This window comes from Manis javanica, chromosome 12, assembly GCF_040802235.1.
Source record: "Manis javanica isolate MJ-LG chromosome 12, MJ_LKY, whole genome shotgun sequence".
Taxonomy (NCBI): Eukaryota; Metazoa; Chordata; class Mammalia; order Pholidota; family Manidae; genus Manis; species Manis javanica.
The window spans coordinates 93462788-93477728 of record NC_133167.1 but is presented as its reverse complement, the minus strand read 5'-3'; the positions used below and the strand labels follow the sequence as shown (position 1 = coordinate 93477728).

Below are 14941 nucleotides of genomic sequence, written 5' to 3'. Positions count from 1 at the left end.
CAGGAATCCAGCCCTCTCCGTCCTGGGCAAACCCTTGCTGTTCTCCAGAAATTTGTCTGGAGGAGGGCTCCAGGTCATATAGCATTGAGACTCAATACCTTAATTTCACCCTTCTCCCAATTTTTACATTAAAACGCACTTCCAAAAGATATATTATCTGATAGAACTGGCTCTTGGGAACCCACTGCTAAATTTTTTCATTAGTTTCTACAAATTTACAATTAACTACTTTATATTTAAAATAAAATCATTATTTGCTAATTCATTTATTGCATTTTACTGTTTTCTGTGCTCTTAAAATTATATACATCTTTGGTATCTATATGATATAAAAACTCCACAATGGGATGCTCCTACACACCTCTTCCCAAATCCATCAAGTTGCTAATTTGAAACTGGCCACTTGGAAATTGGCAAATGCTATGAATCAGCTCTTTAGAGGGCTGGTTGGTGAACACTTACCAAAAACCAGTAGGTGAGGAAAAGGGGAGATCGGCCATAAATTATGCTGAGAGGCAGAGGGAAAGGAGTTTGGCATTACAACTTGCTTCTGATAATAATTCAGACACAGCTAAATGCAGTAGCTAAGAACTTGTACTCTGCAGTCCGGATTGAGGCTTTCAACCATGTTCCACCATTTATCAGCTGTGTACTTTAGCAACTAACTCTCAGTGCACATTTTATCTGTAGAAAGAATATAATAGTACCTACCTCATAAAGGTTATTGTAAGGATTAAGTGAATTAATATATGTAAGTCACCTTAAATAGCTATATGTGTTGACTCTTAGTATTGCTACAAGGTGATGGGGTTATTAATACCCATGAAAAAAAATTATGATGCAAACAGCAGAGACATATTTGAATTCTAAGATCCTAAAGCCATTTACCAATCTTGCTGTGTTTTTACATTTAAGTTCATGTCATGATTCAAATTTATTTTCTGGAAAGAGACTAAACACAATGCCAGATTTCAATACAGAATAATAAATGTTTACTATCCCTTTGTAGTATTTGGGAAGTAAATTAAAAATTTTCAAGGTTTAGCTCTAAAGGGTTTTATCATGACTTCTCAAATATTTTGTAAGTATGGGAAAACCACCTGGGTTTTCCCAAAGAGCATGCCATTTAACACGAGTTGTCTGCATCAAGAGAGGTTACTCAGAAATCATTTTAACAGAAACTCAGTGCCATCCCCTTATGAGGGATTTGAATGGTGGCAGCCTTTGAAAATAAATTCAGGGACTGATCTCTCATAGTGACAGAAGGGAGTGAGAAGAATCTAGAATAGAATAATTAGATATGTGACTTTCTCCTTGAAATCACAAATTAAATAAAAGACCCAGTTTTTTTATATGAAGAACTTGATCAGTCAGGACTAGATTTTAGGAATGCATTTTTTAAATTGAAGTATCATTGTTATACAATCTTCTCTTGGTTTTGAGTATAAGGACTGGATTTTGACTGATATAAAATTTAGGATGTCTGCTGGCATAAAGTTATGGAAGCCCGTTCTGGAAGCTTTGGAGAATGTTAGAGTTCAGCCTACCTTTGAGATCCTGATGTGTTAACACTTTGCTGCCTGAAGCCAGAGGAAAAATTAGTGACCCACCGAAGTCGCCTCCACCTGGTAGAAACTGGAAAGCTGTTAAATAAACTGGTCAGAAACTGTCAAACCCATTGCACAAGCCAAACTTTAAAATCCAGAGTTTTCTACTCATACCAGCCACTCACACCTTATTTTTTGATTAGCTGATCAAACTAGTACTTATTGACTCTCTATTATTTATGCCCAACACTGTGAGAAGAGCTGTTTTATAATTTATTTTTTAAATTGTAATGAAAGGAAAAAAAAACTTTTCAAAAACAGCCAAAGATTAAGAAGGCATGTTCTATAAATTTGTGATAAATAATAATTTGCTTTAAACAGTCAGTGACACTTTAATGACAAGGTAGACACACTCCAGCTATCACTCTGGAACCCTTAGGCCATCAAAAAATGACAGGGTGTTTCAGCACCAAAGTATGCACGTTGCCATTCTTAGGATTTCTTGTCATATGATATACTCTTTGCCTCAGGGGGAAAACATGTGACACTCTTAGTCATTTGAGACTACAGCTGTCTTACTGTCACGATCCCATTCAGAACTATATTGGCACTGTTACGGGTGACAGAAGGGCCCAGAAGGGTGTAGCCAGCCATACATGAGGCCGTAGTAATAAGGACAACTAACAAGGTGCCACCACGACACAGCAAGGCCCACAGCTCCTGTCAGTGCTTTTTAAATTAACACATCCTTCACCTTGCATCACTACCTTTTGTGTGATCACTGTTATGATGAGAACAGTTAGATCCACTCTTAGCCACTTTCAAGTATGTAATATAGTACTGCTGACTATAGTCACCCTGCTGAATATTAGATCCTCAGAACTTATTCATCTTATAACCAAAAATGTGTGCCCTTGACCAACACCACCCCACTTCCCCCACCCCCTCACCCCTGGCAACCTCTATTATACTCTCCTTCTAGGAGTTTGGGGTCTTTAGCTTCCACATGTAAATGGCAGCAACAGCATTTGTCTTTGTCTGACTTATTGCACTTAGCATTAATGCCCTCAAGGGCCATCCATGCTCTCACAAATGGTATGACTTCTTCTTTAAGGCTAAATAATATTTATCTGTGTGTGTGTGTGTGTGTGTGTGTGTGTGTGTGTGTGTGTGTGTGTAAAACACATTTTCTTTATCCATTCATCCGTTGGTGGACACTCAGGTTCCATGTCTTGGCTATTGTAAATAATACTGCAGTGAGCATGGGGTTGCAGGTCTTTTCAAGTTAGCGTTAATTTCCTTTGGATATATTCCCAAAAGTGGGATTGCTGGATCATGTGCTGGTTTTCTATTTTTAATTTTTTTGAGGCACCTCCATACTGCACCAATTTACATTCCCACCAGTAGTGCACAAGGGTCCCCTTTTCTCCACATCCTTGTCAAGTCTTGCTCTTTCGGGTCTTTCTGATTATAGCTCTTCTAACAAATGTGAGATGGTATTTCATGTAGCTTTGATTTCCATTTCCCTGATGATTAGTGGTGTTGAGCACCTTTTCATGTACCTGTTGGCCATGTCTGTCTTCTTTCAAAAAATGTCTATTTAGATCCCTTATGCACATTATTTTTAATTGGACAGTTTTTTGCTTTTGAATTGTATGAGTTCTTTATGTATTTTGGGTTTTAACCCCTCATTGGCTATATGATCTGCAAATATTTTCTCCCACTCAGGAAGGTGCCTTTTTATTTTGATGGGTTTCCTTTGCCGTGCGGAAGTGTTTTACATGAATGGAGGCTCACTTGCATAGTTTTGCTTTTGTTTTCTTGGCACGATTAATTCAAAATGTAATGTCCCACCATCTAGATATAAACATTATTAACACCTTCACTACATTCCCTTCAGGCATGTTTCTGTTTGTGTGTGTGTGTGTGTGTATGGGGAGAGGGGAGAGATTTTTCCTTTTCTTCTCATCATCTTTACCGTTTATTTTGAGATAGTTTCAGGTTTACAGAAAAGTTGCCAAAAATAGTATAAAGATTTCTAATATGTTCTTCACCCAAGATTCCCCAAATGCTAACCTTTCATCACACGTGCTTCCCCTCTCCGTCCCGTATGCTGTATTTTCCTGAGCCGTCTGCACGGTAGGCTGCAAATATGTGTCTCCTTGCCTCTGAATCCTTTTGTCTCGTTCCTTCAAAACAAACCTGGTCTTATACATACGCATGCTGAACTTAACAAAAATATAAAAAATTGATCATAATATTATTGTATTGTTGGAGCTACAGAATTGCACCATTTAATTTTACCAATGGTCTCTCTACTGCTTTTTTTGCAAAAGAAAAAATTCTGGCCAGAATCCAACCCACATCCCCTGTGGCATTTAGTATCCTTTAAGCTGGGTAGTTCTTTGGCCTTTCTTGTGTGGTTTGACATTTTTGAAGAGCACAGTGCCAACTATTTTATAAGAGGATTTTGAGGTCATTGATGTTTCCTCGTGATTAGATTCCCAGAATCCATTTTCAGCAGGAACACCGTGGAAGTGAGGCCATGTTGTCTCAGCTTTACCCACTTACCTTTTAGCCTAGAAACCTAGGCGTGGCCCCTGGGTCCGCATCAGTCTCTCAGTGGTCAGAGTTGGGCTTAAGCCTCTTTGGCAGTGAGACACTCACCTTTCACTGCTGGAGGTCCGTACAGCCTGCAGTTCGCTGTCACACTTCGGGGAATTTGCATTTTGAGCTCCACATTCAGTCAGGGACTAGCAGCTTGGAGCCCCCTCGCTGGTCACCCCTGGGAGGGCTCAGTCTTGCCCCTGGCATGGTTTCCCAGGCTCCCAGGAATGGGTGTGACCTAGTTACAAGCCTGGCTTCCGGGAGCAGCCCCTGGGTGGGAATAGCTTATTGTTCAGTGGTGTTCGCTCAGAGGGAGTGTTTGAGCCTGTGCCGGTGAGGACTCTGCCCTGTGATGATGGGCCCTGTGTGGCCTGGGACACTTTGAAGTCAGCCCCACGTCCTGCTTTCATTTCTCCTGAGTGCGCACACCTAGGGCACCCCCAGGATTGATCGTGGCCCCAGCAGAGCTCTTCTAGCCTCTTCCTCTGCTTCTGTTAGATTTCTGGATGCTCTGCTATCTTACGTGTGCCAGGGAGCTACCGCCTCCTTTATCGCTCTTCTCCAAGATCTCCATTATTTTTGACAACACCCCTAGGCACGCAGGGCTCCGGGCTCTGTTCCAAAGAAAGTCCGTCTCCTCAGGCAGAGCGGGGGAGATCCTCATCCACATGGCCTGCCTTTCCTCCGGGCAAGGCCCTGGAACTCAAGTGCGGACCCTCTTTTACTAAGAATGACATTTCTGCTCTAGAAGTGGGCGGGGGTGGGGGGTGGCTGGAAGAAGTGGTGTTCCTATTCTTCCTGGCTTGCCCTCCTGGGGTGGCATCTCCACCCTATTTAGAACCTGGGCAGGGCGATTGAGCCCTCAATGTCCTCGCCTGCCTGGCCCTCAGTACAGCTTCTGCAGTAAAGAGCAGCAGGGAATGAGAAAGGCAAGCGACCTGTCTCTCCCGAGTGAACCCCTAGCTGCAGAAAGGGAGTTGCAGGGAAAGAAACTCAATCTTCTTGGCTTTGTATGCCGAGTGGAGGGCCCAGGGTAGCATTTCCAGAACATGGAGCTGTGGACGGGGCGTGGTTAGGAGGTTGTAGCTCAAAGGGTACAGACTGGCTGATTGCATATTTGGTAGATTTTCTTGAATGCACATTTCTCCATTTACTGTATGTCCTCAGGATAATTTCCATAGATTTTATATAATTGCTTGTGTTTTTTTTTTTAAGCAATTTTCCCTATTTTGCTGGGGAAAATTTCCACTGAATTCCTTACTCCATCACTTGGGAAGCCCCGCTCATCCGCCACCTTCACATGCTTTTTGGAGTGAACGTATCACTAGTCTGCCAGGCATTACATCCACCCCCTGACACACGCTGGGCATGTGGCCTGTGCCCAACTCAATTTCATGCTATGATTCCTCACATACTGAGTGACTGTAAAACAAATCCAAGCAATTTGTTCTGTTCTATGTGTACCAAACTGGCTAGGGAGATTCTGCTTTTATTTCTAATGAGTGAAATATAAGTTCACTTTTTCAGTCTGGCTTCAGAGAAAAAAGTGTTGTGAGGGTCTTCTAAAAAAAATCGAAGTTTTCACTAATCAACTTTCTCAAATTTTGGAGTCGTATTTAAGTGAAAAGTCTTTGGCTGCACTAAAAGAACATTTAAGAACGCAGCAGAGCTTATTTTACATTTAAGAAAATACCGATATTCTAATAAAATAATAATTCTCCCATAATAATACAATACATTTTTCTGGCAGAAATTTCTAAGCTGGGGGAAGTATCTTTAAAAGCTCTTGATGGCCCCCCTGTTTTGAGAGAAATCTTCTGCATCCGTGGATGTTTTGTTGCCCTTGTCTAGCCTGGATTAATACTTAGTCTATAGGCACAGACCTGATCATCTACATTTGCCCTCTTACAGCACTAAATTATGTTGTCTACCTTTATCTTGCATCTACCTACCACTTCAGCATTTTATTAAAAATAAAAAAATAAAAAAATAATCATAAGGGAGAAATGTGGGATTCACATATAAATCAAGTATAAAAATCAAACGAATAATTTTGTTTATATTATATTATATATATAACTATATATAAACTATAAACTGATTGTTTATAGTTTATGATGTGTGATCAAAACCGAAAGTTTCTGTGATGAATGCCCTTGTACTGTTCATCATGTAAGAACTTATTCACTATGTAAGACCTTGTTCCCATGTAAGAACTTGTTCGTTATACTTCAGAAGATTGGAGACTGTTGAGAATTAGGCTTGGGGTTGATTAATGATTGTGCATTGAGTCCCCGATACAGAATTTTATTGTTGTTAACAACCGTATGATCAATAAATATGAGAGATGCCCTTTCAAAAAAAAAAAAACCTGTATCTTTTTCCAAAACAAACAAAAAAAATGCCTCTCTTAAAAAAAAGAAAAAAGAAAAAAAAAAGCTCTTGATGTCTTCCGGATTCAGAGGGAAATTGACTGGTCTCCCCAAGAACTTCATTAGACCGTGTCCCCCCATGACATTATCCAGACAGTTTCATACTATTGTCATAATTTTTTCCATTGTTCACCATTTTTTTCTCAGTGTACCACCTGCACTTAATATTTTTCTTTCTAATATTCTAAGTATTTTTTTTCTAAATGCATTCATTTTGAAAGCAAGTATTTTACCACTAATGCAAATAACCAACTGTTAACTATGATGAAAAGAAAAAATTGCTAAAAATTCTAGCTGAGTACTGGGGAAGACTCAGCCTGAGCCCTGCTTCCATGGTAAAAAGGAGAACCACGCAAGGAGAATAAGATTAGCTGCACTGAATTAGCGTTTAAGAGCACTGGGCGTTGTCATAAGCATTTTGAACAGAGGATCTCACTCAATATTCATAACAACTGGATGAGGTAGACGGTTTCGTCCATCTTGCACAGGAGGAAACTGAGGAAGCAGGTAAGCTGATGGCAGAGCCAGGATTCAAGCGGAGGCCGTCTGCAGTGAGTGTTCGTAACCACCACGGCATTCTGCCTCCTGTTAACATAAAAGGCCTCCAAAGAGAAGTGACTGTCTATCCTCAGGTGCTGTGTCCACCTCGCCGACCACTGCCTCGGCCTGCTTTGGGGACACGGGTCTGGAAGGATGCCCACAGGCAACTCTTGGGCAAGGTTTCCTCTCACACTCGTGCACATGGAAATGCTGCACATTCCATTCCCCTTTCGGACACTATTTGCATCGGCATCTAAAAGGCTCCCACAGTCCTGCAGCAGAAACTCTTTTAAACTTTATTTAATGCAGCATTTCTCAGACTTACCTGATTTCAGCCCTCTTTTCCAGAGGAACACTGATTTACTATTTCAGGAGACTAGAATGCTTCGTGGACCAGTTTGGGAAACAGTGTTTAGCACGAAATTTGCTTCATTCAAAAATATTTCTTGTATATTAAGATGAGGAAGATATTTCTTACCTGAGCTTAAATACTCAAATAGGGTTTCTGTTACCTGATGAATTTTCTCATGCATCAAGCCCAAATAACTCCAAAGGGCTGTCTGCTTTGTAAGGACTCATCCAGTGACTCCATGTCTCCTTCCTACTTAGTGCAACAGCAGCAAGTTCTGCCAGGGGATGTCCTTCTTCATCCCCAGCACCACTGGGTGACTTGCACAGTCCCGGGTAAGAAAACCCTCAGCTTTTGAATCCAGCACCTGAGCAGCCACCATTTGTCCGGCGTTGTGTATTCAAAGCAAAACCTGTAATCTACTTCGAAAAGCTCACAGTTAAGTAGGAGAAATAGTCTTGGGAGGGAATATGCGGTAAATCACGCACTTCTGATCGTCACCACTGACACCTGCTTCTCAGTGACCTGCTCAGCAAGTTCACAAAACTCCGAGTCTCTTGCTAACAAGTACCCGGCTCAGCGTGGCAGTTTACACTGCCCGTGCGTGTCCTCTCCGGCAGGAGGGACGGCAGCGCTCGCCCGTCCCTGGACCCAAGTCGGCCACGTGCTGCACACCTTGCTTCCCCATTCTTTTGAAAATTCTGTCACGTGGCTTCAGAGCCTGGCAGAGGTTAGGGCACCCAGTGGAGTTCTGGCGCCTTCTGATGAGGCCCTCTTGGTTGAGGGGGGCTCTCCCTCCCTGTGCCTCAGGACCTGGCTTTTCTGCTCTTGTTCCTTCCCTAGAAGCTGCTTCTTCTGCATAAAGTAGCCACATTCCCTTTCTTTCCTTATCTTCTCAACTGACGTTTACAAAAAAAAAAAAGGCAGGGAATAGAGCCTCTCACCCCACACCTGTGGGTCAGCTCCTTCTGCTGGTGAATACAGACCCACCGGGACACTACTTACAGGGCCGTGGCAAGGACTTCTGCTATGAGCTCTTGAAAGATCAGGGCAAGGGACCTTGCAAACCTGCCATAAATTCCTAAGCTTTGGCTTAGGAGTAGAGCAGATCACGGAAAGATCTTGATTTAAGACAGGCGATATGCAAGAGTTGAATCTCCAGCCTGAAAAGAGAGGGAGAGCTGTAAACAGGGGCTCTGTCGTTTGCTTTTAGGGACTCCATCCCCACAGAGCTGCCACCATCTACCTCCCGGAGCTCAAAAGTGATCCTAAGAACTAAAAATATAAAATGGTTATTCAAAACTGAAGGAAAAAAAAACAACAAAAGGAAATAACTAAATTCTGGAAATATGATTGCTTCACCACACCTTTGTATTTTTTTTTATTGAACTTTTTTGAATTAAAAAAAAAATTTCTGCCCGGCCATGACAATTAAATGGGACACCACAACTACAATTCACAAACTGTAGCATGAAAAATATCACACCTCATCAGGAATGACACCAAACCCTTTCCTCTTTATTCATTCAAAAGAGTCTAATGCACAAGTGTCAAATAGGAGCACTGTCATTCTTTTTTCTTGGAAGGGGGAAAACCATTTATTCTGGCAGCACTTTTACAATTCCAGGAAGTGGCTCTGGTATCACAAGTTGTGGGAATAGACACCATGACCAAGTTGGAGGGCGTTTGTTTGTGAGGCAAGGGAATCCTTGGTTGGAAAACACTTCCCTGTGCTTGGTGAGTTGCCTGGCAGCGTTGGCTGGCTGAGTCTTCCCAGGTGTCAAAAGAGAAAACGGAATTTCCTGCATAGACGGCAAAAATTCCTGTAGAGCAGAGTTATTTTCTGTATTTCCAACCCTCCCCCCACCGTGAAGCAATGTTCAAGCTTCTCTGGAGCTTGTTCTGGTCACATGACCCTCTATATCATGATGACCCTTTTCTACTAAAAGCCATGTGACACCAAGGTCTCTTCTTTTACTGCTTCTCTAGGGTTGAGAGGATAGCACAAAACATCATTTGTCAAAAAAGAGTGGATATTAAGAAACTGGCATTTGGGTTTATAATAACGGCAAAAGTTTTGCAGGGACTGTCACGCAAAGGAGCATATTTTTTAAATTATTTTTTCTTTCATTCATATGGCCCCCTGGGGAGTTAGCGTGAAGTCACACACTGAAGAGTCTTCAAAAGATGGGTCAAAGTTGGTCAATTTGGCAGTCTGGGAACTGTTTCATGCCAATTAAAAAATTTTATGCCCTGAAATTCTGTGGTCCATAAAGCAATTAAATGTTCCCATCCAATTTACACACACAATACATGCACGCACACACATGAACGCACACACATGAGAACTGTGACAAAATATTAACTGGATTAACTTGTGACTGTGTTTGAAGAGCAACTGATGTCTCAAATGTCAGGCGTCATATTCAAGTAATTAAAAATGCAGAAATCACCCAATCCTATTTAATTTTATGATCCTAAGAAATCAAACTTGTTTGACTAGAAGGTCTGGAGTTAGTGACTCCCAGGGCACAAATTAGTCTACGAAAATCAATCTGGTGATTTTTTGCAATGTAGCTGCTGGCTTGTTCGTTATTTCTTTTAGAAAATACGTTGAGACCTTGTATAATGTGGCATTCCTGGAGTCAATACTTTATAACGAAGTAAAAGAATAGTACCAGCTGGCTCACTTTTTTTGTCCTACACTGGTGAGAAACAGTTAGTTTACACATTTTCAATCAATACCCAGAGGAGGCAGATGTAAACAGAGTCCTGTACATTCTTCAAAGAATGTGTTACTCTCGCAGCAAATGCTGTTTGGCCACAGTTAGGAGTAGAAGAGAGAGCAGTTTTGGTTTGTCTTTGAAGTGTTCCTGGGTGGAGATTTTAAAACAAGGGTTTTACTTTGTTCTTGGTGGTGGACCATCCAATCAGAGCCTCTGTATTTATAAATAACCAATGGATTATGCTCTCCAATTAGGCAACTCGCTATCTTAAAGTCTGACAGTCAGATGTGGAGGGCTTTCAAAGTGTTCTGCAAAACTTCAGAGCACTCTGTTCTACCAAAAATAAAAAAAGTACTTAGAGCTCTCTGCCTGCTTCAGAACTGACTCCTTTTCTCTTAAGCTATTAAAAGACCAGGTTTTCCACAGACTCACTGACCCCTTCCCCCACCCCTGAACTCTGCCCCTGAAGAATCTGAACACCAGGCCTCCATCAGCATATCACCTGGTGACAACCCCCTGTCAACACAAAGCCTGAATACTCTGCCTGGCACTAGTGACGTGAGGGCAAAGGAAGGGATAAGCCCACCGCCCTGCCCAGGCTTACAGGCAGGGACCTTTAATGAAGAGGAGAGGGGACACGGCCTGATATGCACATTTAAGGTTCTGGCTGACTACTGAACCTCTATGAACCAACACTTAATCCCCGGGTATATAGGATTAAAGAAAAAAAATAGACAAAAAGGTTCTTACGCTACACGAAGAAATTAGCCCCATCTTGGCACAGTTCTCATGTGGAATGAATATTGCACCCAGTGTTAACTAATGCTAGAAGCTTCAAACTGTATAAATTTAAATGTATTTGCATATTATAAAAATAAAGATAAACATATACATATTTTACACTAGTTACGGAACAGCGATGGACGGTCAGTCGATCCCTTTCACATTGAACAGAACTGAAATCTGAGTGCCCTCAACACTGTCACCTGCACTGAACTATGGCTTAGATGTGCACGGAAAACAAAATCCCTGAGAAGCCATTCGACTCTTTTCTTCAAGTAGTGCTCTCCTTGGAGGACCAGTTCTGAGGTTCAGGTTGTGAAACATTTGCTCCATATTCTCTCCCCTCCTTTGCCTGCCCCTCCCTTCGTCACCCACAGGCCAGGTGTGCTCCCTCATCTGAGCACCCTGAACGTTTATTCGCTCAAATTCTCGGAACACGTGTGGGAGTGTGGAGGGCTTGCCAGGTATGAACGGTGGTCCAGGTGAGTTCAGATGCTCTCTTTTCTCCACGGAAATTCCACAGCCATAAAAGTCACTGGTTTCTGTGCTTTTCACCAACATTCTTCCTATACGGGGAGATGAGAAGAGAGCATGGAAATGACAAGAGGTCACTCAGGACAGTCTCAATTCTAAGAACAGGAACCGAAGATATAAATCAATATTCTGCACAAAAATCCACTGCTGTATCTAGAGCTCCTTTTAGAAAGGTCAATGCCAGGCAACTAGTGTTCCTACGAAGGAAAGAGCCTTTTTACTAGAAAGCCAGTCAGACACTTCTGTTGTGACATTAAGTTCAGACATGAAGAGGGAAAGATGCTGTTACCTATAACCCTAGTCCATTGTCATCTCACTGCTTAGCAAGATTTCTAATCAAGAACCCCAAACTCTAAACACAGCATCACTTCCTTTCGTGAACACATGGACAGACACTATGAGTTAGACTGACAGGTGGGAACTTTTAGTTGAGGATGCCTATCTGGACTAAAAGGCATGATTTCACTTAAAGGGTTGTAAGCAAGGCTGTCAAACTGAAAGCTGAAATCTGATGAATATAAAATGAACAAACTGTAGCATTTTCAGCTAAATCAAGTGGCATTCCATTCAGACAAAGTGGTTAGGGGAAGAAATGTCAAATATCACCATCCCCTATCCAGCTTTCCTATAACAACAAGTGAGGCAATGTTTTTAAATGGGTTTTAGCAACCCTGATAAAAACATACAAAGACATAAAAGGGGTTATGATCTGCTTTCATCCCCCTCGGCTCCTCACCTCTCTCAATGCTGCTTGATTTTATGGAAACCAAGCGTAATGTTAATAACAGCACCAAAAATGTGCACCTTCCGTTTACTGACTTCTCACTGCACGTCAGGAATCACACCTGGCGTGGTGCATAATTTGATGAGTTCTCATCGAGTACCGCTTCTACCAGCTTAGCTCCATCTTCCTCTGCTTTTTACCAAGAAGGAGGCGAATGTTCCAAGCAGTTCAGTAACTTCCTTGAGGGTACACACCAGGCAGGCAGAGCCAGGCCGTCAACTGGGGTCATTTGACTCCAAAGCAGGCTTGACGGCGAAAACCAAGGTTGGACCATCTGGGGCCCTAGAGATGGGCTCACATTTCTATGGCGCTCAGCCAGGCGGGCTTTTCAAAGGCCTATTACTACAGTGAACTTCCCAGTAGAGTAAGTTTTGAGAGCTGCCTCAAGTTCAAGAAACAATATAATAAATCTAATGGTTAAAGAGGATGGCAGGGTGAAAACACACATCTCTACCAGCAGCCGGCATTGGTGGGGTGAGCTCTGGTGGAGATGGGCCAGGTAAACGTTCTCCTCCCCGAACATAAAGAACCTTCGGGAACGCAGAAAGCTGCATCTGGCTGTCTGCTCCCCAGAGCCACACGTAAGAGCGAGAAACCCAGGAAGACCTAGTCAAGGGCCCCACCCAGAGGGAACATTCATTCCGCTGTCAGGGGAGAGAAAGGAAAACCGGATCGAACATCTTCCACTTCCCGTGGTTGGGCTTTCAAGGGAAAGGAAAGTGCTGTCAAGTTGCCCACGTCTCCCTGCGTCTCCACATCCACACTCTTCCTCGTCCACCCAGACCCACCTCAAATGCTACCTCCTGGAGCTCCCCAGCTCTTCCCGCCAGAGTCCTTGCTCCTCTGGGCCAAAAGCCCCTGTCGCTACACCAGTCACGGCACACGACACACGTCAGTGGTAACCAGACACACACAGGGTCTGGGTATGTCTTTGATTCCCATCCTCCTCAAGTACCTATTAGATTCTTGCTGGCAGGGCCTGTCTTAATTATTTCTGTATCCTTAACACCTGGCACTATGCCAAGTAGAGGGCAAAATCTCCACAAAGATCTGCTGAATGAAGATAGATAAGATGTGATAAAAAGCCACAGGTAAAAAAAACAGCCAAGATCCTGCGCCCATCGCGCTAACAGAGGTGTGTAAGCAGTGCCAAGGAGACGGGATGTGTGACAGACTGCAGTCAGAAGGGTGGAGGATGGCTCCGCAGAGGCGCTGACACATGTCTTGGCCTTAGGGAATAAGCCTTCACGGGGTAGGGCGGAAGGGGAGGTAGCTAGCTGTGGGCTGAGAGCCGGCCTGGGTGTGGCATGGTGGCCCCAGCAAGACAGTGTCACGCATGCCAGCAAGGTGGCTGGGGGTCTGACTGGGAGTCACGCCCAGGACTCTGAACTTGAGCCTATGATCACCAGGAAACCATTCAAGACTTTTAAATAGGGAGAGAGGTGATGGTCTGACACTGGAAGATGAGGCTGGTTTGAAGGACAAAAAGACTACGGAGGAGGCACCCGGGGAACACCCAGTCAGAGGAGGGAGGCAGGTGGACCCAGAGGAAAGCATGAGCCAGAGAAAAACTTACACGGCCGAATTTGCTCAGGTCCGGACGCACTGGTAATACAGGCTAACAGGTCTCCGTGGGAGACGGTGTACGGGGAGGAGGGAGAGGGCTGCGTTGAAGCAGGCAGCCTCCTAGCTTGGCAGGGAGTTGCAAAGCTATGCCTGTACCCGGGACAGGATGCGGGACCTGCTGAACAGCTTTGGGGAGGAAGACAAGAACTCATGCCTGACACCTACAGGACGTCCACGGGCCTGCAGGCGGGATGCTGGCAACAGGCTGGGGCTGAAGGGAGAGGTCAGGGACTTAGAACCCTCTCAGGTCACTGAACCTGCTCTTTTGGGATGCAGCAAGATTATTTAATAGAGGCTTCGGCAGAAACTGAAGCCACAAATACCATGTGGTACTAACCAGGTCTTTCATTTTCTGTATTCTGGCAGTTTGACACCTGGGGCCTTGGTGGCCCCGGAGGGACGGCCCTCTCAGCATTAGCCAGTTCCCAGAGATAGTGAACACCGTCAACGTGAGTGTGCTTTCCCAGTACAAACCAACTAACCTAGAGCCCAGCCCGCAACCACCTCCTTTCCTGGAGTGTGGCTCGCACACTCCAGGGCCAGGCCCCCGCCGGGCACCACCCCAGGCTCAGAGCCCACGGAAACTCAGACTGGCCAGTCCAGCCCTGCTCACCTGGCCTTGCTGACACCTTCCCACGGGAAGCACAACGCAGGCTCCAGCCCACAGCGACCCCTCCCCACCTCATGACTGACCTGGTGTCCCCATGCGGCCTCCCACGGCATGGTGCACCCCCCTCTTGGGAACTATAAGTCACAAATGAACTTTTCAATGGCAGTCGTTTTCTGATCTTTTGGCCTTATTATACGTCAATTTTCCATTATTACGTATTCTAAATACTACGCTATATTCTAAAACAAATGTGCAAGTAAGAACTTGCTGTGAAGACAACCCTGAACTTCAGGGGCCGTGGTGGGAATTCCGAGCCCTGCATGCCACTCAGTAACCCTTTGACTGTGGGAACCTGGCTTGGTCTGGGGCTCCACACTCCCCGCCTATGTGACTTCCAGGGTTG

The 14941-nt window shown here is 44.0% G+C and overlaps 1 protein-coding gene across 2 annotated transcripts in view; it reads right to left on the bottom strand.

Annotated features, from left to right (window-relative positions):
- Positions 1–8814: 8814 nt before the first annotated feature.
- MFHAS1 (multifunctional ROCO family signaling regulator 1) overlaps positions 8815–14941 on the bottom strand; it is an 80796-nt gene continuing 74669 nt past the window's right edge. For both annotated transcript variants that reach the window (XR_005055667.2, XM_036997523.2), the window contains one exon: positions 8815–11550. Coding sequence is in view for 1 of the 2 variants with exons in the window: in XM_036997523.2 (XP_036853418.1) it covers positions 11517–11550 (34 nt within the window). In the remaining variant the exon portion in view is untranslated. The remainder of the gene's footprint in view (positions 11551–14941) is intronic.